General features: G+C 40.1%; 1 protein-coding gene across 3 annotated transcripts in view; it reads right to left on the bottom strand.

Annotated features, from left to right (window-relative positions):
- Nucleotides 1-532: 532 nt before the first annotated feature.
- The window catches only part of LOC149310610 (centromere protein F-like), a 46,035-nt gene continuing 21,718 nt past the window's right edge, over nt 533-24,849 (bottom strand). For 2 of the 3 annotated variants that reach the window (XM_089529299.1, XM_089529303.1), the window contains 7 exons: nt 24,531-24,666; nt 17,362-20,486; nt 12,945-15,125; nt 11,362-11,506; nt 9,150-9,668; nt 8,369-8,529; nt 533-7,467 (listed from right to left, as the gene is read on the bottom strand). In XM_089529299.1, coding sequence (XP_089385425.1) covers nt 7,261-7,467; nt 8,369-8,529; nt 9,150-9,668; nt 11,362-11,506; nt 12,945-15,125; nt 17,362-20,486; nt 24,531-24,666 — 6,474 coding nt within the window. In that variant the 3' untranslated portion in view covers nt 533-7,260. Of the gene's footprint in view, nt 7,468-8,368; nt 8,530-9,149; nt 9,669-11,361; nt 11,507-12,944; nt 15,126-17,361; nt 20,487-24,530; nt 24,667-24,849 lie in introns of those variants that run through there. The other variant, XM_089529302.1, reaches the window with a different exon arrangement.

Here is a 24,849-nt window from a genome sequence, read left to right as displayed (position 1 = left end):
ATGTGGTCAGTCACACCTAGCTATGTTCTGTTCAGTCAATGGATCTATTAAAGATGGTTTGGACCTTTGTCATCCCAAAGGACCTTTTCTTCCAAAATCAGAGGTGGCAATCAGGTGGGTCTCCAGATGTTGCTGTACTGCACCTCTAGTCATTCCTCATACTTCACTGTTGGCTAGGGCTGTTGAAGTCCAATAACATGTGAAGGACTATTGATTTGAAACCCTGCTGAGACATTGGGCATTAATAAACATTGTTATGCACCTAGAGGTCTTTTCCTTCAAGGCTCCATATTGTATGAGTTGCATGAGTAGAAAAGGTTCCTCTCCCATTGATCGCCTTGTTGGGGCCTAGAGAGACGTGCTGTGTCCACTACCACCATGTGCAGTTGATCCACGCAGACAGGACACCATGAGAAGGCTTTGGAGAGACGTCTGCAAAGGCTTCAGGCAGAGAAGGAAAAATTCCTCCAAACGCAGCTGACCAGCCTTGAGCTCCCAGCTTGAAGAAATAAACACTGCTGGACAGCAAGGCTCTCTAACAAGAAGGCTTTAATTCACTTGTTGCAAGCTATTTACAGGATCACACAGAGTACCAGACAGCCTTCTGGATACTCACAGCTCTATATACAAACAGACAAAGTGCTACGCCAGTCACCGACCACAACAACCCAACACTGGAGATAAACATCTTCTCCCTTTTATTGGTGGTCTTGTGTGAAGTCATGTGGTGTCTTGCCACCAATGAAACTATGCTGGTTTCATTCCCAGGGCAGGTTGCATCATACCATTTCCCGTGATGCACCCCTTGACTGACTTCATCTATAGTGCATGTTGCATCAGATGTCCCATGATGCACAGCTTCCAAATGCTGACTCATGCACACCTGCCACTTGAACTGTAGTTACCCCTGCTCCAGTTCCACCTAGTGGCCACATCCACATCATTTCCAGGCCAAGTGTGCCACATGGGCCTGACACGTCTCCCTTCAACTAATGGTGGAAAGCAACCTGGGTGGAGGGAGAGGGTGGTGCTTAGCACTGCTGTGTTCATTGCTACTGCCCCTACTTTCATTTTAGCTGTACAATGTCTTGAACGCCTGAATAGGACTTACTTCTTGGTGATGACCCTACCTAAAGTTTTCCATGACCAGAAATATCATTCTCCTAAACCCTGTGAATACTAGCCAGTTCTTAATATTGCTGAATATAGCTTGGAGGGGTACCAGAGCTGAGCTGGCACAAAACAAGAGCAATAATTTGCCCCTTGATTGTAACTGAATTGCTCCCTAGGCTTTTATAGTAACACACACACACATTTAATATTTAATTCACATTTGATATAGTTCAGTTTAGGCTCCTGGAATTTCATGTTCGCTTTTTTATGTGTAGATTGTGCTCTTGACCTTACAGCTGAAGAAATCTGCTCTGAGTGAAACATTTGCAATTAATATTGCACTTCATTAGAGAAACGATGACTAAATTTAATTAACTAATAGAAATTTAAACATAAAGTTACTAAAAAGGCAATGAAGTAGGTGTTCATTAATCAGTGTTTACAAACAGTATTCTAATGAATTCTGGGTGTTAACAGAAACCTACCGGAGATTTCTTGCTAAGAAATTCTGCAATGGTGAATAAATGTTGTCAGCACCTTCACAACTACTTCTACTGTGACACTTGGCCACAGGGTGAATGTTATGAAGTTTGAAGACATACTTTCAGTTCATACAGAGGAACAGTGAGGTTCAGCAAAACAGGCAAGTGTCCTGCATGAATTTCAGATTTTAAGTATCATAGCAAACCTGCTGTCAAAATGCAGGGAATTCTCAGAAGGAAAGTCAATGCAATTTGAAGTCGAAGGCTTTCATGGCCAGCATCCAGTTTTTTATGGCTTGGGGGGGGGGGGGGCGCTATGTGGCCATGTTCTAGAAGAGTTTATTTCTGACGTTTTGCCAGCCACAGATGCTAGTGAAATGTCAGAACCCAACTCTTCTAGAACATGGTCACATAGTCCAAAAAACCCACAAAAAAACTATCAATGTGGTTTGTTTCCTGGCAATAGTGTTTAAAGGGAAGGGAAATAACACTGCCTTAAGTATAGTCCAAAACACTTTGGACTTGATTATCCACTACCTTGATCTGGGTCACAAATTCAATCATTCCAGCCACTGCAGCACCAACATGAGGTCATATAGTGAAATAAGGTTTATTTTGAAAATGCATTATCTTCTTTGATAACTCTGGATCAATTTCAACCTGGTTTCAGGTCAAAGTATGGTATTGAAAGAACTCAAATTGCTTTGACGGACAACCTACTCTGGGTGAAAAATTAAGGACTGCTTTCAATAAGAATATAGTTTCATCTGCAACTAAGTAACTAAGACTAAAACAGCAACATAGTGTCCATAACACATTGTTCAGTTTGTTTTATAATGAACTTTTATTATTGTTTGGCAAACCGCTTGGTCTTAGTTTCGAAACACAAAATACGCTACTGAACACTGAGTCTAGAGTAGATCGTGATGTGGAGTGCATCACATATTTTGGTGGCAGCGGTGAGATAAAAAGGCCCAGGGTGCTGTCATCAATTAAACGTAGTGGTAGGACATAAAAAGTGCATCACAAACATCACCCCCAGTAGCTTCCTTTAAGCAAATCCTAATTTGTGATCCCATTTCCAACAGAACACAAATGCTCCCACCAACATAGATTTCATGAGACCCCTTAGTTGTTAATTTCACCTCCTTCAGCTTCACTTCTCAATGTTCCCGAACTGGCCACCTTCCTCACCTCTACTTAATATAGTTCAGAATGTATTACTTGCTTATACCCACTCCTGTCTACCTATATTTTTCTTCAAGTCTAGAGACCAAACTGAACACAAGAGCTGAAGGATGGTTTGGGCTGAACATAACAGAATTACAGAGTTGCCTTGATTTCAACCAGGAGTGGGGAATTTGTGGCTCTACAGATACTGTTGGCAATAGTAAGGGAACACAGGAGTGGCAGTCCAACAGTCTCTGAAGGGCTGCACCAATTTAAATTCTAGTCTGAATTCTGTTTGTTAGACTTAACTCCAAGATGAGAAGTATGCAATCTTCCAGATGCTGTTTGATTGTAAAAGCCTTAGCCAGCACAGCCAATGACAAGGGATGCTAGGCGAAGCAGTCCAACAATATCTTGAGAGCCACATGATGCTATTGTTGTACAAAGCAGAGCAGATCCATTGAATCAGTTACTGAATGCTGAGCCATCACTTATGTAAATTCCATTGGATCAACTGCTTAACTCTGTAGCTGGGATGACTAACATGATTCAGAAGAAAGACCAAGAACTACAGGAGCTAAACAGACATACACAAGATTTGCTTGTTTGAGCATCTGATTTCTCTGTCACGGAGGCAGACTCGGTTGGACATCCCCCCGGACTACCTCTCTAGTTCCAAAAGTGGCTTACACTCAAAAGGGGGGCAGTTTGTTTGAGGAGTCCAAGCTCTTTCCCGGATGTGCAATTATCTTGTTGATCTTCATCTAAGTTACTTAGGGGGACGCTGACAGATCTAACAATTGAGAGAGCTGTTTTGCTTTCATAGCCACTATTAAATGAAGCATTGAAAGGTAGTTTTTTAAAAAAGGAAAAAAGAAAGGGGTTGGGGGGAGCATGGGCAGAGAACAGAAGCCACTTAGCAGGATTGTACAGGCAGCAAGCTATTTTTGTTCCCTGAAGTGTCTTTAATCTGTATCCCTTAGGTACTTTGTAACCTTGATGAGAGCTTGAGTACCCTTGAGGCGATATGTTCCAATTTGAAAATTACTGTTCCAAAGGTTTCTTATCTGAAATGATGTCAATCCAGACCTATTGCACACAACAGTTTTCTTGTTGCTTGCATCTTTTTCATTCCTCCCTCTGTAAACAGTGACTATTCTGTCTAGGTGGACCTTTTAGCCAACTGGAAGGGGAGGAACTGCTGCCTTGCAGACATATTAATAAAACACGGGTGTCAACGGGGAGAAAGGGGGGCTGATGGAATAAGAGTTGTGAGCACTCATTTTAGGAGAATGCTTTAGACAAGGGCATAGCACACCTCTGGCTTTACTCTCCTTGTGCCAGTTTTGAATGGTGTAGGGCAGTGATGGCAAGCCTTTTAGAGAACGACTGCCCAAACTCAATGGCATTCCTGCACCAGGTGTCGGGGCAAAACTTCCACCTTCTGGGAGTGGGATTTCTAGGGCAGGACTTCCACCTTCCAGGAGCGGGACTTCTCAGGAAAACCCCAAGACACACTCTCTCAGAATCAGGCTAGCAATAGCAATCTTCCACCCACCCATCCCGGACAAATCTTGTCAAGAAAACGCCATAATAGTTCCACCTTAGGATCGCCATAAGACAGAAATGACTTGAAAACACCACACATAAGTCATGCTCTCTCAGCCTCAGAGGATCACAATGGAAATCCTCCTCGGACAAAGCATGCCCCATGAGTTTCACCTTAGGATTGCCAGGAAACAGCGCTTGGAAGGGAGGGAGCTCTGGGCCCATAAGTTGGAAATTACTTGGAGGCACACAACAAGCATAATAAAACACAGAAGGCACAGTACAATAACAAGAACAAAGATAGACAGTGGTTTGAGCATGCAACTCTGGAGACCAGGGCTCAAATCCCAGCTCAGCCATGAAACCCACTGGGACACCTTGGGCAAGACTTTCTCTCAGCCTCAGGGGAAGGCAATAGCAAATCTTCCCTGAAGAAATCTTGCCAAGAAAACTCCATGATAGATTCACCTTAAGGTTGCCATAAATTGGAGGCACACAAAAACAACAATAGCCTTATTACACCTCACCAAACTTGTTCCCAGAATCCCATACATAGCAAGGTGTGGGCCTTCTGGCCCTCTGGACAAATCCTGTAACAGGTTTGCTGTGACTAGTTCTCTGGAAGATCAGTGTTCAATTTTCCATGAAGCTGCAGAAACCCAACAGGTAACTGGGCAAATCACACTCTTTCAGCCTCCGAGGATGGTAATGACAAATCCCCTCTGATGAAACTTGCCAAGAAAACCCTGATAGGGTCGCCAGAAATGACTTGAAGGCACACAACACACACCCCAAAGTCACACTTTCTCAGCCTCAGAGGACAGCAATGGCAACCCCCCTCTGATAAAGCTTACCAAGAAAACCCCTTGATAGGGTTGCTTTAGGGCTGCTTGAAACAACTTGAAAGCACACAAAACTCCCCCCGCCCAAGTCTGGGAGGAGAAGGAAGATAATGGCATCCCCCAGGGGATTGTGCCCAGGGAAGCAGAACTTCCAGCTGGAAGGGTAGCAAGCTTCCAGTCAGAAGTGGCGGGACTTCCACCCAGAAGGGCTGTGCACTACCCCTCGTCATAGCTCAATTTTCTGTGGGAGAACCGGGCCACAGCAAGGAGCCAGGCCAGCCACATGCACACACCTCCCCACCTCTCCTTTTAGTGGCAGGTGTTTGGCAGCCTCTCTGATGGCTTTGTGTACCACAGATGGTATGCATGCCATGGGTTCACCAACACAAGTGTAGGGAGAAGGACATGCCCCACTAACCAAATTATTGGGAGAAAAAGGACAGTCAGTGTTTCCATCTAATGCTAAACCTAGTACTATGTACATGGAGGAAGCAACTCCACACAGTGCCACACATTTCAATGGTCTCTTCCCCACCCCCTTCATTTGCTTCCAACTAACATGGAATAAATCAGACATCCATTTCATTTAGCTGGTTCCTCACTTGTGGTTATGTGCCAGCCAGGAGCTGCGGTTTAAAATAAACCCCCGTTTGTACAGTATTTGGCCTGGTTCAGCAGATGAATTGGGTTTTTCAGGAGCTATGGTTCCAAGTTTGAATGTCAGGGAAACATAAATTCAGCAAAGCAAAAGAGAATATTATGAGCTTAAAAAACAAAATTCTCCCTACCCTGAGCGGAAGGAGCAAGTGATCTCCCAGCTTTGTGTGGGCTCCTTTCTGCAAAGTGTCAGACCAAAGTTTAGTACTGTGTGAACCCTGTAACTTTCAAATGGTATGAAAGCTAAAGATTTCTGAGGAAGGAGTGCTAATGTCTTTCAATGGAAGTTGCCACTCCCCTACTACAAGAAAGACAACACAGTAGGAAAGAGATGAGAAGGGTGCAGTATAGACCAAGGATTTCTTTTGAGGGAAATCCAATGCAAACAACTCTTTCTTCCAGGCCAGAACAAACTCAAACGCATTTACTTTCTGGGATATGCCCAGAAGAAACTTTTATCCTGCAACCACTTTCCCTAGATGTAAGCAACTGCCAGATGTAGGAGTGGGATTGCATTGCTCTTCTGGGGGATTTCTGAAACACTATTGTCACCATGTGGGATTCCCCCACACACACTCCAAAATGGCCAATAATTCAACCTCGGGGGATGTTGCTGGCTATTTTGGAAAGTTTTTAGCATTCTGATAACTTTTCTTAGGTCTATATAACCTTTAGAAACAAAACAAAACAGGAAATAGCTGGAAATCATAGGAAGTTTTGAATAAAGAATTATACAGGCCCTAAAAAAAAAAGGAGGGGAGCAAAAATAAGTGAAAACATGGCAAAATGATCAACAGTGCTCTCAAAGGCTTGAGGCTGTTACTGGCCATTTCCAGATAAAATTTTCTCCCCATTTGTTCTAGGACAGTGATGGGCAAATTGTTGGGCATTGTGGGCTGAATGCATGACACCCAGACCATAGTTTGCCCAATTCATCTGTATCCCAGGTTACAGGGGTAACTAGAGGTATTTTCCCGTCTTTCATATAAAAAAAAAAAAATCAAGAAAAAAGTCAAGGTGGGAAAAGCAGGATACACACAATTTTGACTGGTAGCTTTCCATCTGGAAGCACCCTAGTATCAGTGCATGATGTGCAGCTGGGATGACACTGTTGCAGAAGGCCAGAGCTTGAATATACTGGGGAGCTGCCTCAGGATCTCTTCCCATATGTAATTCCCTGACCCTGCACACAATAGAAATGCACGTTTCGCTAAAATGAAACATCTGCAGGTAACGGAAAGGTAAGGATCATACATATAGCTGATTGCTCTTGGAAGTCTGGATCAGCAGCAAGCTTCCTGCTGCCATAAATGCAGTAAACACACATTTTCTATTGGATATTATCTAAACTGGCTCTGAAAGTTGGTCACAAACTGAATTTGTTGTTATCCTTTTGTATCTGAACTATCCTTCGTACTCAACAGTTTTATTTCTGAAATAGTTCAGATTCACTGTACATGGCAGGCTTCATTCACTTCATTTTCTTCTGAATTTAGGGACCATTTGGTTGGGATGCTATGAAGACATTCAGCAGATCTTTCAAATCTTTCAGCATCTGCTTGGATTGACTGGTTAAAGGCAGAAAGTGGATACCTGGAAGTAAAGTCCAGGGATGAACCAAGAACTTGTACATCTTGCAGCTGAGCATTGCTTATCTGGAAAAAACATAACAAAATCAAATGTTACTTTAGAGCCACAAGAAAGATGTTTAGTTCATCTGAATAAGAATTCATTTCACATCTAAGTTTAAAGCAGTAGAGCAGAAGACCTAGTTATCCAAAACTCCTACACTCCCTTGAACAAGCCATTGCTTTTTATGAGTAGCGGGCATGGCCATGCTCAGGGTCTCCTTCCTGAGGGAGAAGAGAGTTATTTTCAGTTTCCAATGTTGACAATTTTAATTATATTAGCAGAGTAGATGCTCCAGGAACTCCCTTTGTTGGTTATTAGAAGAGGATCCAAAGTCTACAAGGTCTTTTAAAGAAAGAACTACAGGTGCCAGAAATTCGCTTTTGGCTTAGAAAACAGCTATTTGTTAATGCTGAACAGTGCAGGAGGGCTTGAAGCTTATTAAAAAGGTGAACTGTCATTCACCCTGCTTTACCGACACAAAGGTTGATTTGGGGACTTTGGAGTGGTTGAGAGCTGCAAAAAAAAAAAAAAAAAAAAAAAAAAAACAGCCTGGAGGGCACAAGTGGTCCAAGAGACCTACTTTGCTTAACCCCGCTACATAACCTATGTACTGAGTGCCTACTCTAGCTATTCAGGTTTTTACATTCAAGAAACAAAAATACACAATTGTCCCCTGGTAAGTGCCTGAAGTACCCGTGCTAAGTGTCTGTGGAACTGTGCTCTGTTTAATTAGTCAAATATGTAAGGTTTCGTAAGATTGGATAATGGGGTTGTATCTCACCTTTTTCTGTCTTTATACTGATTTCTTTAAAAGCTGTATAAGCAGAGTAAGACACAAGCAAAGGCACTCAGACAGATAAGTTTCACACTAGGAAGTTCCCGAGCTCTGATACATTCCAGCTCATAGTTCATCATGGCAATTACCTTTTGTAGTTTGCTGCCCTCTGCTGGTGCTTTAAGGTTCTCAGACAAGTCACTGTTCTCATCTGGGTTACTGGAAAACTGGGAGATTCTCAAGCTTTGATGGACAAGGCAAGGACTCTTTCTTTGATTTGATGAATGGGAAAGACAAGGGCTGTCAGTTCCTGAAAGATCAGAAAATCCCTAAGAGTACGTATGTAACAATAACCCACACTCCCAGTAAATTACCATTAATAATGCATTTTCCCCTACCAAAAAGGACTCCATAACACTTGAAAACAGTTAATATGTTACGTGGACCCCCCGCAGTGATGAAGAACAGCCCTCTTCTCCAATTTGTACACTCCACCTTTTATTTAATGAACATTTTAGCTTCCTTGCCTCAGCATTCTTTCACTCAGGTTCCATCACAACTTTTAGCATTTACAGGTGATATTTCTGTTTTTGTTGCTAATGGCAGGCCTCAGGGTGGAGGGTCTGCAGACATCAATCCTCTTTTGCAGACTCTCCACCCTGAGGCCTGCCATTATAGCAGCAAAAACAATATACATGCAAATCACTCCTGCCTTTCCAGGTCACACATTATATATACCCAAGTCCCTTCCAGGCAAACATTCCCTGAAGATGCCAGCCACAGATGCTGGCGAAACGTCAGGAAGAAACTTTTCTGGAACATGGCCATATAGCCCAAAAAACCCCACAAAAAAAACTAAAAATACATCTGCTTCTGCTACTGCTGCTACTAGTACTGAACAAAAGCAAATATTATTTTAAAAGTGACTACCTTCTCTCCCCATTACCAGGGAGCCATCAGATTCATGTTCTGTGTTGACTTGGAGCACCAGAGGACTATGATGTTGAAATGCATTACTTTTATTAGTAATGGTCTCCAGTAAAGGAGATGTGACCCCTTCACTAATGCTTCTGTTTTCTTGGGACTTGCAGCTCGTTGAAGTAATCTCAGTAACCTCTTCAGATAATGTATATTCTATAGGGTACCTATCACTACTCTTTGCTGAGCTTTGTGAACTTTGGCAAGGAGAACTGGTGATATTGCTTTGCTTCAGTTGAGCATTCAATAAAGAGACTTGTGTTCTTAACATCTCATTTTCTTCCTCTAATTTGTGGTGATTAATGAGCAGGGCACAGAACTTGTCCAGGTTCAGATCTGCCTCTGTGGTTGTCTCTTCAACAGAAACCTTCAGTTTTTCCGGCTCCAGGGTCTTATTTGTCTCCATGGCTCTCTCTTCAAATGATCCACCCAACCATTCCATTTCCTTGGTATAAGTATCCTTATGACAACCTAAAGAATAAAAGAAGGGCTGTTACTCTTTCTGGAGGCTTGGCAACAAAGCCTTGACAGTATTTTCAGAGGGTGTATATTGTGTTCAAGTATCTGTGAAAATATTCAACTGGACAATAAACACATCTGAAAAGTCTCTTTTGGAGAGCCAAAAACACCAGAAACATTTCAGATATGCACTTTCTCTATACTTTAAGAATTTGCTCAGAGTTCCTGTTCTCTATCTCCAAAAGGTCACCCACAACAGGAGTTTTTCAAAGTAGAACCAAGGTTGTGGAACTTCTCCCATGGGGCAATCTATGTCCTCCTGGGTTTAAATGATCTGAATTTCACCAATTCTGTGTTTTGGAGGACTGCCTCTCTGGGGTGTCTTCAGGGGTTTTCCTATTTTGCTGTTGACATATACTGCACATCATGTTGGAATTACTCTGATTTTTTAAAGAAAGCAATCATAACAACGTGTAGGTTGCCATATTGGCCATTTTTAAGCTAAAACACATTAGGAGTTAAAATATTTCAGTAAATAAATAATTCAGAAATAAATTACTAGTCTTCATATGAAACAGGAACTTTGTCTCTGTTGTTGCCAAAGACTTATAGCAACAGAAGCATGGTGGCACTGAGGGAAATAGAAGGAGATCTGTGTAAATAGCTATATTCAAAACAGGAACACATACACACCACAGGCAGCTTCCCAGCCCCTCCTGCTGCCTCCCTCACTTACTGCCACATAAATTAGAGGAGCTGTTGCCAGTAAGAGAACCCTTTCTTCAGGAGAGAAAATTTTTCTCTGCTATGTTGTTTTCAGGGTACTTTTTGGTACAGGAAAGGGCCTGAACCATAAAAGGCTGTGTTTTGGCAATCTAAAGTTTGTCTGTCTGTCTCTCGGTCTGTCTATCTCATTTCTATGCTGCCTTACTCACAGAAAGGGACCCAAGGCAGGTCACAGATAAAATTGTTTAATTTGTTTTTACAACAAAAAATTTAAAACAATTAAAATCACTTAGCTAAAAACAGTATAAAGTTTTTAGGAGTAGGGGATGATTCTTTTTTCCTTTCTCCTCCTCCCCATCACAGTGATCTTACAATTCTGTATAGCAGAGTTATGACATTTAAAGTGGAATCAAACAGCTTTAACTGTAGTACATGGACATGCTCTGCATTGGGTGGACAGCATCTCATGTCTCCCCCAAATCAAGAGGCCACAACTTTGTCTTTTAGATTGCCATACATTTTAAAAACTTGGTTCTTCCCAAAAACAACAAAGTAAACTGGAGTTGTTGTTGTTTTAAATCATCTTAAAGCCCTTGGGCATAGAAAGTAAGTGTTTTCACATTGGAAGGAGAGGAATGTTGTGTGTTCTAACAGGATTGTGATCAAGGAAGATTCAGCTTTAGACTCTTTCTAGAGAGATCTAATCCTCTTCTCTAAACTAAAGCAATAGAACTCTGGAAGGGAATTTTAAGCACATCATCTAACTACAGATCAGTGCTGTAGAATGGAGACAGGACAATTGAAGTGGTATCAAACCGTGATAACTTTAGTGGTCACACCCAGTTCATACGTATTATAATCTAGTGAGAATTTCAGTATGTCCTTGTCCAACAAAGCAATTGTAAAGCAATCAGTTAGCAGGTGAAGTAACCTGTGGAAGAGGGTTACTTTGGTCTTTTAAAAGAGGCATGCAACTTACATAGATGTGCCATCTTCAGCTGGGTCTCAAGTTTGTGAATCTGGTTCATCATGAGTTTTTTTTCCTGCTTTAGTTCAATACAGCTTTCTAACCACTGCTGAAATTTATGATGGAAAGCAACATATTCTTTCTTAAATTTCCCTCCCTGAAAAACATTTTAAAATAATGTATATTGTTATTGCAGTTTAAACCTCTCAGATATTTCATTACATTGCCCTGTTTATCTCTTTGTTTCTGTGCCCAGTACAAGATGTGGGAATTTTCTTTGAACCCCAATACCTGAAAGAGCACTGATTCTTATACCAATTTGCCTGTAAATTTATGATATTCCATTGAGCTTCTACTGTAATTGCCTTCTTAATTGAAAATGCACTACATAATTACAAGGTAAATACTTTTTCAGTGGTGGCACCCTGGAATTTCTGAAAGAGGTCTGTCTACTTTGAGATCTTTTCTGCATGGATAAACATGTTTATACCTCCCCAGCAATTTAATTTCACAAATTCTAAATGAGCCTTGTAATGTTTATCTTTTGTCTTATGATTGTTAAGATTACTGGGGTTCAAAACTAAATTAGATTTTATTATATTAGGAACACTATTTATCATGGCATAAAAGTGGCCTTCAACTCTCAAAAAGATTATGCCAGTCAAATATGAGATCTGATACACTCTATCATGCTGGTGAGGCTTTAAATACAGCTTTGATGGTAGATGGCATAGCTACATCTTGAGACCAGCTCAACTAACTTCTGATTCTCAGAAAGCCTTAGAATCAGGTTTCAGAATTGGCCACAGAAATTATGAACACAATTATAGTGTAAAACATGCGGTGAAATCATGGATCTTCAAGATACTACATTTTAAAATAATGTATTATCTGTATTGTTATGTACTGCCCTGGAATCTGATGAATAATCTGATGAAGGACAGCAAAGAAACATTTGAATGAACAATATGTAGACATTTTTATTATTATGCTTTTATATAGCGCTGTAGATTTGAAAAATGAAATGAAAAATATTACAACCCTTCAGTCAGTTATAAGTACTGTTCAACAATCAGCCCATTTATAGAAGATTCCAGGATTCCCTACTTTGATGCCCTTCCACATGTTACAGAACTGTGACTCTTAATATCTCCAGCCAGAAAGGATAGGAACTACAGTCCAGTATATTTGGAATAAATTAACTTGCAAAAGGAAGGACTACAGCCATAATTCTATGCACAGCTACCTAACAATACGCTCCACTGAATACAATGGGAGTAAATTGAGATGTCTGTGTTTTATAGTTATAGGGATGCTGATGGAAAATAATTTTAAACTATATTTAAATTTAAAAATCAAAAATATACTCTACCACTCTTCACAGACAGTCAGTTTTACTTTTTTGGACTCACATTTGAAGTTGTTCCTGTAGCCTTTTTTACGTATTGGCACTGAAATACATTTTACCTTCACAGTGCTGCATACTCATTTTAACAAGTTACCAAGCTTCCCTCTGTGTAAAATTTGAAATCAGTCTTTTACTTCATACAAGACTTGTTACAGGGTAGTCTATGCGCTATGGTACTTTACATTACCTTTCCAAGGGAGGCATTTTTTTCAGATGTTATGGTTTCCAACTCCTCTTCAGAAAGTTTAAAAGATTCTTGTGAATCCTGTGAAATATCCTGCAAACTTTCACTCTTTGGCATCTGCTCAAGAAAAGAAGAATTTTTATCCATTTTTTGCATGTCTTGGAATGCTTGGATCAGGGCTTCTGTAAGTTCTTCTATTTCAGAATTTTTATGTTTTCCTTCCTCCAGATGATGAACTAACTGTGTATTCTCCTGTCTGAGAGAAGTTATTTTATTAAACAGATCCTGCTCATTTGCCCCAAGAATCTCTTGCTCTCTGAGAGACAGTTTTACTTCCTCATGGACATGGTTCAACTGGAATTCCATTGGCAAAAGTTCCCTTTCATATTCACCTCTCATTTTCACTTTTCCCTTCTCTTCTTCTTCTACCTGTTTCACAAGTGCTTTATGAGAACTTTCTAAAATGGATAGTTTGATTTGTTTTTCCTCCAGTTTGTTCTCTAGATACTCTTTTTCTGATTTTAAGGCATTCATTTCACATTCTAAACCTTGCAAGGTCACACACATCTTTTCTATCTCAGCATTTGCTATTTCTGTCTCTGCTTTAGCCACCTCTGCTTGAAGAATTGCATCCTCCAAATTCTCCTCTGACATCTGCAATTCTCTTTCAAGGCTCTCAATTTTGTCTACAAGAGAGTCAGCTTTACGCTCAGTTTCTTTCCATTTTTCAGCCAGGCAATGTTTGTTCTTTTCATCGGCTTCTATTTTTATTTTTAGTTTCTCAATGCCCCGTCGCAGCTGATCCACCTCTTCCTGGGCAGAATTCAGTCTATCTGCAAGCTCACCCTTTTCTATTAGTGACCCTTCCAAAGACTTAGATATTTTGGCATTTTCCATTTTGGAGATACTTAACTTGCTGTGTAGGGTTTCATATTCCTGAAGGCTTGCTTCTTTTTCCTCTCTTAGACACTCTACTTGGTTTTGTGCTTCCTCTTTTTCTAACACAAGATCCCTTGCAACTTTATTCAAATTCTGTAACTGCAATATAAGGCCCTCTTTTTGTGATGATAACTGATCATTATCAGCCTTGGCAACCTGAAGCAATTTTGCCTGGGTCTTAGCTTCTGTTTCCAATATCCTGATAAATTCAGCAGAATCCACTCGACTCGACTCAAGTTCTTTTATAGTCTCCTGCATTTTTTGGCACTTTTGATCTAATTCCTCTTTATCCTTTGACAAAGCATTCAGATCTTGAATAAATTGGTTTCTCTCAGTTGTGATCATACGAAGCTGATCTTGAAGGCCAAAAATGGTTTTCAATTCATTTTCCTTGTCCTTTTCTAACTGCTCATTCTTTGACTGAAGCTCTTCAATATCAGCCTCCATGAATAGTGCATGGTTTTCAACATTCGCTTTCTCTGATTTTATCCTTCTCAGTTCATTCTCAGTTTCAAGAAACTTCTCAGTCCAGTCTGCCTTCGTTATTTCTAAATCATGAAGAGAATCTGTTGCATCAGAGAGTCTTCGTTTATACATGTCCAGATCAGTTTTTGCCTTGTTCAGTTCTATCCCAAGAGTCATCAGATTATAAGATAATTGCTGGTTATCAAAAGTAACTGATTTCAGTGCCTCACTTAAGTCTATTTTTTCTTGTTTGAGTACTGCAACTGTTTTGTCCAGCTCCACACAAACATTTATCCTTTCAGCCAATTCTTTGTCCTTCAAATCCAAATTTGACTTTAAACATTGGATTTCCAGTTGCAGAGAATCAAAACTTTTACTGCTTTCCTCCAAGTTACAGGAAAACTTATTTTTACTATAATCCTGCTTTATTTCTGAATAAGGCCCATCCACGATCCTATGGTTTTCCGAGAAAGTCATAGGCACTGTACTCCTGCTGTAATTTGGAGGAAATGATAGCACATCAGGACAGTTTGTGGGAGCAACAGATTTATTTGCTGTTTTTCTGGTTTCTGAATCTACACCTGAAAGTAGTTTTTCTGTAGATTTTACACTAATTTCTGATTCAGAAACCAATCTCTTTATTTCTGTTCCATTTGCTTCACATGTCCTTGCTGTTACTTTATTATTCACCATTTCAAGAACCAAATTCTCATTAGAGAAATCATACTCTTCCAGTTGACACAAGGGATGATTTGCTTGCTCAGCAGGAATCTGTGAATGCTAAAAATGGGTAGAAAAATAATAGTTTTATAAGATGAATGCTTATGAGCAAATGTTAGATTTCTACTGAATTATGCATAATAAATACTTATAAGTGGATAGTTGACATAACAATTATGATAACTGGTAAGAAACTAGCAATCTAGATATATGAGCAATAGTGGAAATACAGTGGAACCTCACCATACGCGGGGGATCCGTTCCGGATCCTGCCACGTATGGTGATTTCCGCCTATGCTCGAGCCCCATTGTAAACAATGGGGCTCGTGCACGGCGGCGCGGAGGTGCACGGGGCGCAAGCGCCCATTCAACTGAATGGGACGCGCCGCCCCTTCCGCCCCGCGGCTTGAGCGCATATGCTCAAGGCCGCGTATGGTGCGCCCGCCTATGACGAGGTTCCACTGTACCATTCACTTCTTGAGTGCAATAGATCAGTAGTGACTAAAGTTGTAGGATTATCTTCTTCATCAATCTGACTATTTATTGAGATCATAATCTAAGAATTTTACCTGTGTGTTCACCATCAGTAAAGCCCAGAGACACAGCCTTATCTTCAATGGAATATTCTCCTCAGAGAAGCCTGCTGCACCTTTGCCTTCCACAGCTACCACTCCAATTGAAGCAGGGTATAGAGACCTTTTTTTCTGTGAGGATCATATTCTCTTCTTCACTTCAGGTGAAAGGCAGGAGACATTATCTCTCTCTTTCTAGTACCCTCTTCATCCTTCTTGTTCCTCCCAACTCATCAGTGTGATGAGGAAGGGACAGAACATTTTTTCCATTATTCTGAAGAAATTCTGAATTTGTTTTTATATCTATCTTTCTCCTAATTTGAGACCCAAAGTGGCACAAGATTGCAAATTAGGCCAAAAGTTGCATGCAAGGCTATAACCATTAGCTGTCAACTCCTGAATTTGAGTGTTAGGTTAAGACATTCATTTGTTGAGAGGTTTCATGCATTTAAACTTACTGTAAGCAGTTTGAGTTTTTTGCCATCTTATCTATGGCACAGTACAGAGCGCCAAAAAGAGGTGCTGGGGAGGCACCTTTCCTTGCTCCGCAGCAAGCAAAATGCACGACGATGCTGTGCAGCAAGAAAGGAGCGAGCTGAAGTGGCTCCTTTTTGCGGCGCAGTTGCACCGCTGCAAACCACCAGAGACAACGCGATGGCATCACAGCTGCGCAGTGCTGTTTGGGCACTGCGCTGCTGTGACATCATAGCTTTGTATGCTGTGTGGATAGTGCTGCACAGCTGCAATGTCCTTGCCGTGTGCTAGGGTTGCAGGGCATGTGCACACACCGCCCCGAAGCAACCCTAGCACGTCACCATGATGCCGCAAAGGGCCACTATGTATCGGGCCCATATAAATATGTTCCCATCTTAGTTTTTGTATTTGTTTGCCATTTTTAATTATTTTATATTTATATTGCATTTTACTGAATTTGATAGCTAACTTGGGAATACAATCTTGATGAAGGCACAAATTTAAATTTAAATTGCCCTCTGTATCCACAGATTCTGTATCAATGGAAGATAATAATAAAGATAATATTAAATACAGTGCGCCCACGTTATATGCGGGCGCGACTTATGCAGTTTTCAGCATATGCTGAAAGCCATGCCAGAAGAAGGCTCGGAGCACCTCAGAAGGCTCAGCACACCCCAGAAGAAGCCATGCCGCGGGCATGATCCCCAATCTTTTGAATGGGGCTCAAGCATACGTGGAATTCCCTTTATGCAGGAGGATCTGGAACAGATCCCCCGCATAAGGGAGGGGCCCACTGTATGATCTAAAAAGCAAATATTTTTTCCGACTTCAATTGTTTCTGATCATACAAGATTACAGTGTATACAAAATTCTAGTATTTTTAAAAAAGCTTCAAATTGGGCTGTGGAGGAAATATTCTTTAGTAAAACCATCTGATCCCAGTCTGGAGGGTTGCACTGTATATGATGGCAGCTTTTAAATACTCCTTCTCTACAAGCAGCTCTCTGTGCTGCCATACAGAATAACCCCATTTACCTGAAAATAAACACCCAGAGCATAGAAAATTTATTTTTTTCAGAGTACTGTACAACTGCCAAATTCTATTGGGGAAGATAAAGAATTATAGCCCAAAAATACATTTCCCTGGGCTTTGGGTAAAACTAGTATATATAAGCCATTGTATATATCTAAAGGGATTTTTTTTTTCCAATTTTAGGTCTGTATGTTAAGAAATTAGACAAACTTACATGTTTGCTTTCAACGCAAAGTAGTGGCTGAAAACTGAAATTGTGGCCTTCCAATTTCGGTTGTGGTTCTTCTTGTATTTGAGATAACATCTCAATATGTTTCTTCTCAGTGGTCAATGTAGATGTTACCTGCAATATCACATTATGGAGTTTTTGATGCCATTGTTTGTTGTCAGATACAGTTTGCTTTTGGAGACCATCTACCTCCTCTCTTACAGAATGGAGTAACTCTTGAATCTTTTGTATCTCCTTGTCTTCCAGATTTTTATGAGACCGAAATGATTCTTCAAGCTTCTTGAAAGACATCTCAAGAGGCTCACTCAGCAAGGGTTCAATTTTATTTTTCAGACTAGGCCTTTTGGTAATGAGATGCTCCTGTTTCACAAGAGAGACCCATTTATCATTACTGTACATCTCTGGAAGAGAATGGCAATCTCTGTCAGCTATACCTTCTAGATTAGCTTGTTTGTTATTATGTAGTCCATCTATTTTACTTGGTGGTTTGTACAGATCACCATCAAAACTGGACTCCGTAAGAGTAATATTGGTATAATAGGAAGTTTCACCACAATATGGAAACTCAATGCAAAAAAATTCATCTGACTGATACACTATATCCACTGGGCTTGGGGTCACCTGAACTGCAAATGAACCAGTATCAACTTGGTAGAGGCTTGTTGACAGTGCAATATTCTTTTCTTTCAACATTTCAATATAACACTGTAGTTCTGATATTTTGGAGGACATATTCAAACTCTGCTCCTCATATAGCTTTTTCAAAGAAAATATTTTTTCTTTGACACTTTCAAAGTGTGCTTTAATTTCTTTGTTAGATAGTTTGAAATCTTCATAGTCAATTCCATCACAACATCCCAGAGAGATTACATGTATTTGCTCCACATCAGGTTGTACTGTTATTTTATTCTTATCTATCAATACACTAGAAAAAGGAAGTCCCTCTTCTTTTACCTTGTTACTTTTGTCCATGAGTTCTTGTGCCATAATATCTGTGCTCACGATACATTCCAATTGTGAGTCTTTCAGCTCTAACTTTTCTATCTGCAGGTGTTCACACATTTTCTCCAATTCATTTAGCTTGTTCAAAGTCATATGAAGGGAAGATACTAACTGGACATAATCATTTTGGCCAGGCATCAAATTGTGAGGAAGTGATGAACAGTTGGCATCTGTTTCTTGGTTAATGCTGACCTTGGTATCAGCACTGAAATACATTGATGACTGATCATTCCCATCTACCGCTGACATTTCTGAAGTCTGGTTTTCTAAATGTTTAAGACCTTGTAGTTCCTGTTTCAAGTTCTCTTTTTCTATTTCACTTTCTATCAGTTTCATTTCCATCGTTCTCAAAACAGTCTCCAATTGCTTTACTTGTACAAAGTAGTTTTCTAAAAAAACTTCTTTATCCTCAATATCCATTTGAAGCATCTCAAGTTTAACTTGGCATTTATGCAATTCATCCTCCTTTTCTTCCATAGCTAATCTGAGCTGTTCCAGGGAAGTATTGTCTAAAGTCAAGTCATCTGTTGCATGCTCATTCCTCATTTTCTTTGCCTCAACCAGTTGCCCTTTCCCTTGCAGCAACATACTGCCAGAATATTGCATTTTATTTTGTGCTGCCCCCTCCTGTCTTAAAATCTCACCTGTTTCTGGCACTGGCTGATTTTTTTCAAGTTGCAAAAGCAAGGGATCTTTTTTCTTGTCCAAAGACATAAGCTTTAAGTCCAGTTCCTCACATTCACTTGTACGTTGTTTCTCTTGAACTTCAAATTTGGCTTTCTCCACTTCAAGATGGTATGCTTCCTCCCTGAAAACACATTCTAAGTTCTCATTCTTTGCTTCCAGTGATAAACATTTCCTTTCCAATTCCTTTTTAGCTTCTGACATCAACAAATTATTTTCACTATGACTTTCTGACAGCTCCAAGAGGTTTTCCTCCCTTTCCCTCAAATTATTAGAAAGAGATAGGTTTCTCTGCATGAAGTCCAGATTTTTTAGTTCTAAATTATTGACAGTACTTTTAACGATGGAATTTTCTACATTAACTTGTTCATTTTCCTTTTTATTTGAGGATAATGGCATAGACAAATCAAGTTCCTTTTGGCTTACTGATGGAGGCAGAATTTGTAGCTGCTGTGCTGAATCCTCGTGTAATAACTTTTCTATTTTTAAATCCTGAATGTCTGCTTGTTGGCCATCTGATTCTTTTATCAACATTTTGAATTTCTCATCACTTTCCTTAAGAGATGCCAACACTTTAGTGAGCAAGTCCTGTCTGTCAAATAGAGTTGTTTGTAATCTACTAATCTCCTGTTCCTTTTCCTGTACAAAATCTGTATGTTTCTGCTCTACTTCCATCAATTTTCTTTGCATTTCATCTCTGGCTTGGGACAGTCCTTCCGATTGTTTTTGTAAGTGTATGTCTAATTGCACACAGGAAGCAAGAGATGCTTCAAGAGAGGCAATACATTTTTTATTTTCTAATATCTCATTTCTAGATGACTCTAGCTCTTCTTGTAGGTCAGCCACCTGTTTAACTAACGCAGCTAATTTCAGTGAGTTGTTTTCTCTCTCTTTCCTATGTTTTTCTTCAGATGTTGCATTTTTTTCTTGAAGGTCAGCATTGGCTTTTCTTAGCACCTGTAGCTCTCTTGTTTTGTCTTCCACAATATGACTGAGATTTTTCATCTCCAGATTTATGCTTACATTTTCATTTTCAAGAGCTCTTAGCCTCTCTTGACTTTTAACCTGTTCAATCATCAGAGCATTTTCCAAGCTGCAAATTTTGTGCTTCAATCCTTCCTTTTCTAAGCCAAGCTCAATCAAGAGTTGTTCATTTTCTTTTTTCCACTGAGAAAGAATCTCAATCTCTATTTTAAGTCCTTCACTTTCTGCACAAGCTTTTTGCAAAGTTTCCAGTTCTCCCAGTTTCATACTAAGCTCTTCAACTATGTTTTCTTTATGCTTCAAGAGCTGCTGGAGAGAATCTCGTTGATTTTCCAAGTCTGAAATAGCAAGTTTCATATTCTCTAAAATAACCAAATTATCTTGCTTATTAAGTTTCCCTTCAAGCAATTTTAACTCATTTTCCAAAGAGCTATTTTTATCTGTAAACAGAAAGATTATGGAGAAAATTTTATTAAATATTATATTAATAAAAATGGAAATACTTTAATTGGCTATTACATGAAAACATTTTTGCCAGTGTACACATTGCCAATAGACCAATAAAAATGAACACCTTCTTAACAACTAAAGCTGGAAAATTGGCATTGTTGTAAACTTTCCATGCTAGGAGAGCAGACCATAGTTTTACTCTGCTTTGTAACCTGGTTTGGACAGCATACACAAATCAAAGTTTGCCAGTTATGATGCAGTGGCAAACAGTTTTAATTAAACAAGGTATTTCTCCATTAAACCCAATATTCAAAGGAAGCAGGGAGGGCAACAAGCACAAGCTCTTCCCCAACTTTCTAAACCATGGTTTGGCAGAATGTGATACAAACCAAGTCACTAGAAATTCTGGAGTTACTTTTAAAATAAAGTAGACTGAGGGAGTTAAAAATAGCTTACAAAATATGCCAAGTTTCTGATTTTAATACACTATACAATGCACCAGCAAGTAGGCAGGCACTGCACTTTCAAAGTTTGTTTCTTTTTAAATATGCAAATGATACACAGTACATAATAAAAGAAATTCAAATTGAAAGAAATTCAGGTTTGGACAGAACTCCTGCAACTCTGATACAAGAAACACTGGCCCTATGTGTTTGGTCAAAAAGAAGTGGTTACCAGATTTTCCCTTAATTAGAATTTTTCAGGTTCTACACATTTATTTTTGATCACATGCCTGCCCTTCCTGAATTTAGTTAAGGGATGAGGGATGGAATTTTAGTTTGTATATGCTATGTACTGTTTAGGTATTTTATTTATTTGCTTATGTAAATTGTTTATGTATTATATGCATTTTTATGTAAGTTTGTAAATTGCTTTGATCTTTTTGGAAAAGCAGTATATAAATAACTTTATTATTATTATTATTAGTAGTAGTAGTACTAGTAGTAGTAGTTATGTGGGGCCAAAACAAATGGCTGTGAAGGGGCAACTTCATGCTTCCCTTTTGATTGCCGGATCGGGGCACAACCCCAATCCAGCTGTTTGCTGGCTCAAAAAGAGGCGGCAAAATGCAGCTCCTTTTTGAGCTGCCAAAAGGGCACCCTTCCAGCCGCTGCCTTGTGGCGCTCCTGCAGCACGCGGCATATATAAGCCGTGCTGCTGGAGCACAGCAACAGTGCTCACAGTCTGGTCAGGTGGGTGGTATGACTCTGGCTTGGGGGCAGCATCAGGGCATGCATCATCTAAGCGCCATGCCTCCATGCCGCCTCCAAGCCAGCTCTTACTGCCAGTCTGTTTCAGACCATAGTTTACCTATGTTTCATTTTTCCATAATGAACTGTACTCTAAATGGCTCACAATAAACATTAGTTAATAAAATTAGGCATATTTGAAAAAGCATTTTAGAAAAGAAATATAAACCCTCGAGCGAAAAGAAACAAACTGGATATACTCAATATTATAATGAAATAATCGAGACTTAACTGACAAAAACAGAGTGAAATCAAAGCAAACAACCTAACCTTCTGCACCTTGTGACCAGTTAGAACTAGTAATGTAGCAGCCTGGCTTAAATGCAGTTTATTTATCTGTTGGCCACATTCACATAGCTGTTTTCCTCCAAGAAGCTCAACATATCACATCTAGTCCTTATCTGCATAACAATCTGCTGAGTTTGGGTAGATTGAGAAATAGTGACTGGATCAAAGTCGCCAAGTAAACTTCATGGCTGTGTGGACATTTGAACCTGAGTCTCCTCAGTCCTAGTCTAGCACTTGATCGTTATACAACTAAAGGGTAGGATCTTCTCACTAGATCAGATGGTTCACTGCTTGTTCCCTCAACCTCCAGAGAAGGAAAGGCACCAAAGGAAAATGTTGAAGAGCATTAATTGTAGCAAATCTTCCCCACAGCATTTCTCATGTCCCAGCCTTTAGTGCTAGTCTTACTGCACTTCATTTATATATAACTGCTTGGCTTCCAGGATGACTAGGCTTACATAACCACTTCCCAACTATCTATCAAAATTCCTGTGCCATTTATTGAATTACAGTGGTACTCCAAATATGCAGGGACAGCCATAGTGCCTATGAAAAAAAATGTGAAGCACACATTGTGTTGATACTTTCCTTAGGCCAGCAAGTCCTGCTTTTAATTATAATAAGAATGGAGTCCATGAGCTATGATCAGAAGGAAGTCAATAGTCAGTAACTATTCTCAGAGATAAATGGTGTCAAAAAATCAAGGGTCAAGAAAACTGTAAATCAGGATTCTGGGGAGTATCTGTAACCCATTCATTATACAGCACAGAGGCTGTAAAACCATCAGCACCACACTGAACACTCAAAGAGTAAGACTGAAGTTATTCTCAGCAAGGTGTTTGTAATTGACTTTTATAGGTAGTAGGTTTGGCCAACCACAGATCCCAGACAGTGTTCAAAGAGAATGTGCCATAGCCATGTTCCTCCTGATATCTTGATTGCAGGCCCCACTTTGACTGTGGGAATGGTCTGGGCCAGATAACTGAGGCTCTGCCCTACTCTTGGATTGAGGTAGGAGACACTTTCCTCCAGCTCCTTCTGCTGCCCTGAATTCAATCTGACCTGTAGAGGAGGACAGCTTGTCTGGTCATCAGTTGTCTCCTATGATCCCTCATAGATACGTCTGCTTCTTCTTCCAATGAAGAACTTTCAAGGTGTGTGGGGGGGAGCATGACATCAACCATAAGATACAAAACTCATGCTAACTTTCAAATCATTATGCTAGCAAACTTGTGATTCTAAAAATCTTTTTTTCCTTGCCTTTTTTTTTAAAAAATAAACTGAGACAAGAGGCCAGTGAGCTTTGAAAACTAGCATAATGATTTTTGCCTTCTGTTGACCTAATGAAGATTTTAATACAATGTGTACTTTGGAATGGTACTCCAAGAATCACATACTTTGGAATGGTACTCCAAGAATCACGTAAAACACAACTCCAACTAGAATTTACTCAGCATACAGTATACATTTTGCACTTAGAATCATAGAATCATAGAGTTGGAAGAGACCGCAAGGACCATCCAGTCTAACCCCCTGCCATGCAGGAAATCCAGATCAAAGCATCCACGACAGATGGCCATCCAGCCTCCATTTGAAGACCTCCAAGGAGGGAGACTCCACTACACTCCAAGGAAGTGTGTTCCACTGTCGAACAGTCCTGACTGTCAGGAAGTTCTTCCTAATGTTGAGGTGGAATCTCATCCATTGCTCCGGGTCCTAGTCTCTGGAGCAGCAGAAACAAGCTTGCTCCCTCCTCAATATGACATCCCTTCAAATATTTAAACAGGGCTATCATATCACCTCTTAACCTTCTTTTCTCCAGGCTAAACATACCCAGCTCCCTAAGGCGTTCCTCATAGGGCATGGTTTCCAGACCCTTCACCATTTTTGTCGCCCTCCTTTGGAAATGCTCCAGTTTCTCAATGTCCTTTTTGAATTGTGGTGCCCAGAACTGGACACAATATTCCAGGTGGGGCCTGACCAGAGCAGAATATAGTGGCACTATTACTTCCCTTGATCTAGACACTATACTTCTATTGATGCAGCCTAAAATCGCATTGGCCTTGTTAGCTGCCGCATCGCACTGTTGACTCATGTTCAACTTGTGGTCTACTTGGACTCCTAGATCCCTTTCACATGTTGTCTCCTTAAGCCAGGTGTCCCTCATCCTATATCTGTGCATTTCATTTTTTCGCCCTAAGTGCAGTACCTTACATTTCTCCCTGTTGAAGTTCATTTTGTTAGCTGTGGCCCAGCTTCCTAGTCTATTCAGGTCATTTTGAATTTTGATCCTGTCCTCTGGAGTATTAGCTATTCCTCCTAATTTGGTGTCATCTGCAAATTTGATAAGCATTCCCCCAATTTTTTTCCTCCAAGTCATTGATAAAGATGTTGAACAGTACTGGGCCCAGGACAGAGCCCTGTGGGACCCCATAACATTATGGTTTAGAAAGATAATTAAACATGATTAAATAAATAAATAAATAAAGGACTCACTTTTCATGTCTTCAGAAACATGTTGACTCTGCTGTAGAAGCTGTTTGGTTACACAAAGCTCATCTTTTAATTGGCATATTTCTTGTAGTTGCTGAGCTGCCTGGCAGCTGATGAGGCTGTTTTGCTTCTTTACTTCCTGTGACACATGTTTGACAACAAACAATGAAAGAAATGGCTATGGAAGGCACATCTATGTCTTCTGATTCACAGGACCAGTTCAGATGTTGTAATGTGTTCAAGTCGACTCTGGCTGCATCTGCACTACAGAAATAATGCAGTCTGACGCCACTTTAACTGTCATAGCTCAATGCTATTGAAT

This window comes from Sceloporus occidentalis, unplaced genomic scaffold (assembly GCF_023333645.1).
Source record: "Sceloporus occidentalis isolate IW3139 unplaced genomic scaffold, rSceOcc1.0.p SCAF_6, whole genome shotgun sequence".
Classification (NCBI taxonomy): domain Eukaryota; kingdom Metazoa; phylum Chordata; class Lepidosauria; order Squamata; family Phrynosomatidae; genus Sceloporus; species Sceloporus occidentalis.
This window is presented reverse-complemented; position numbering and strand designations above follow the sequence as displayed.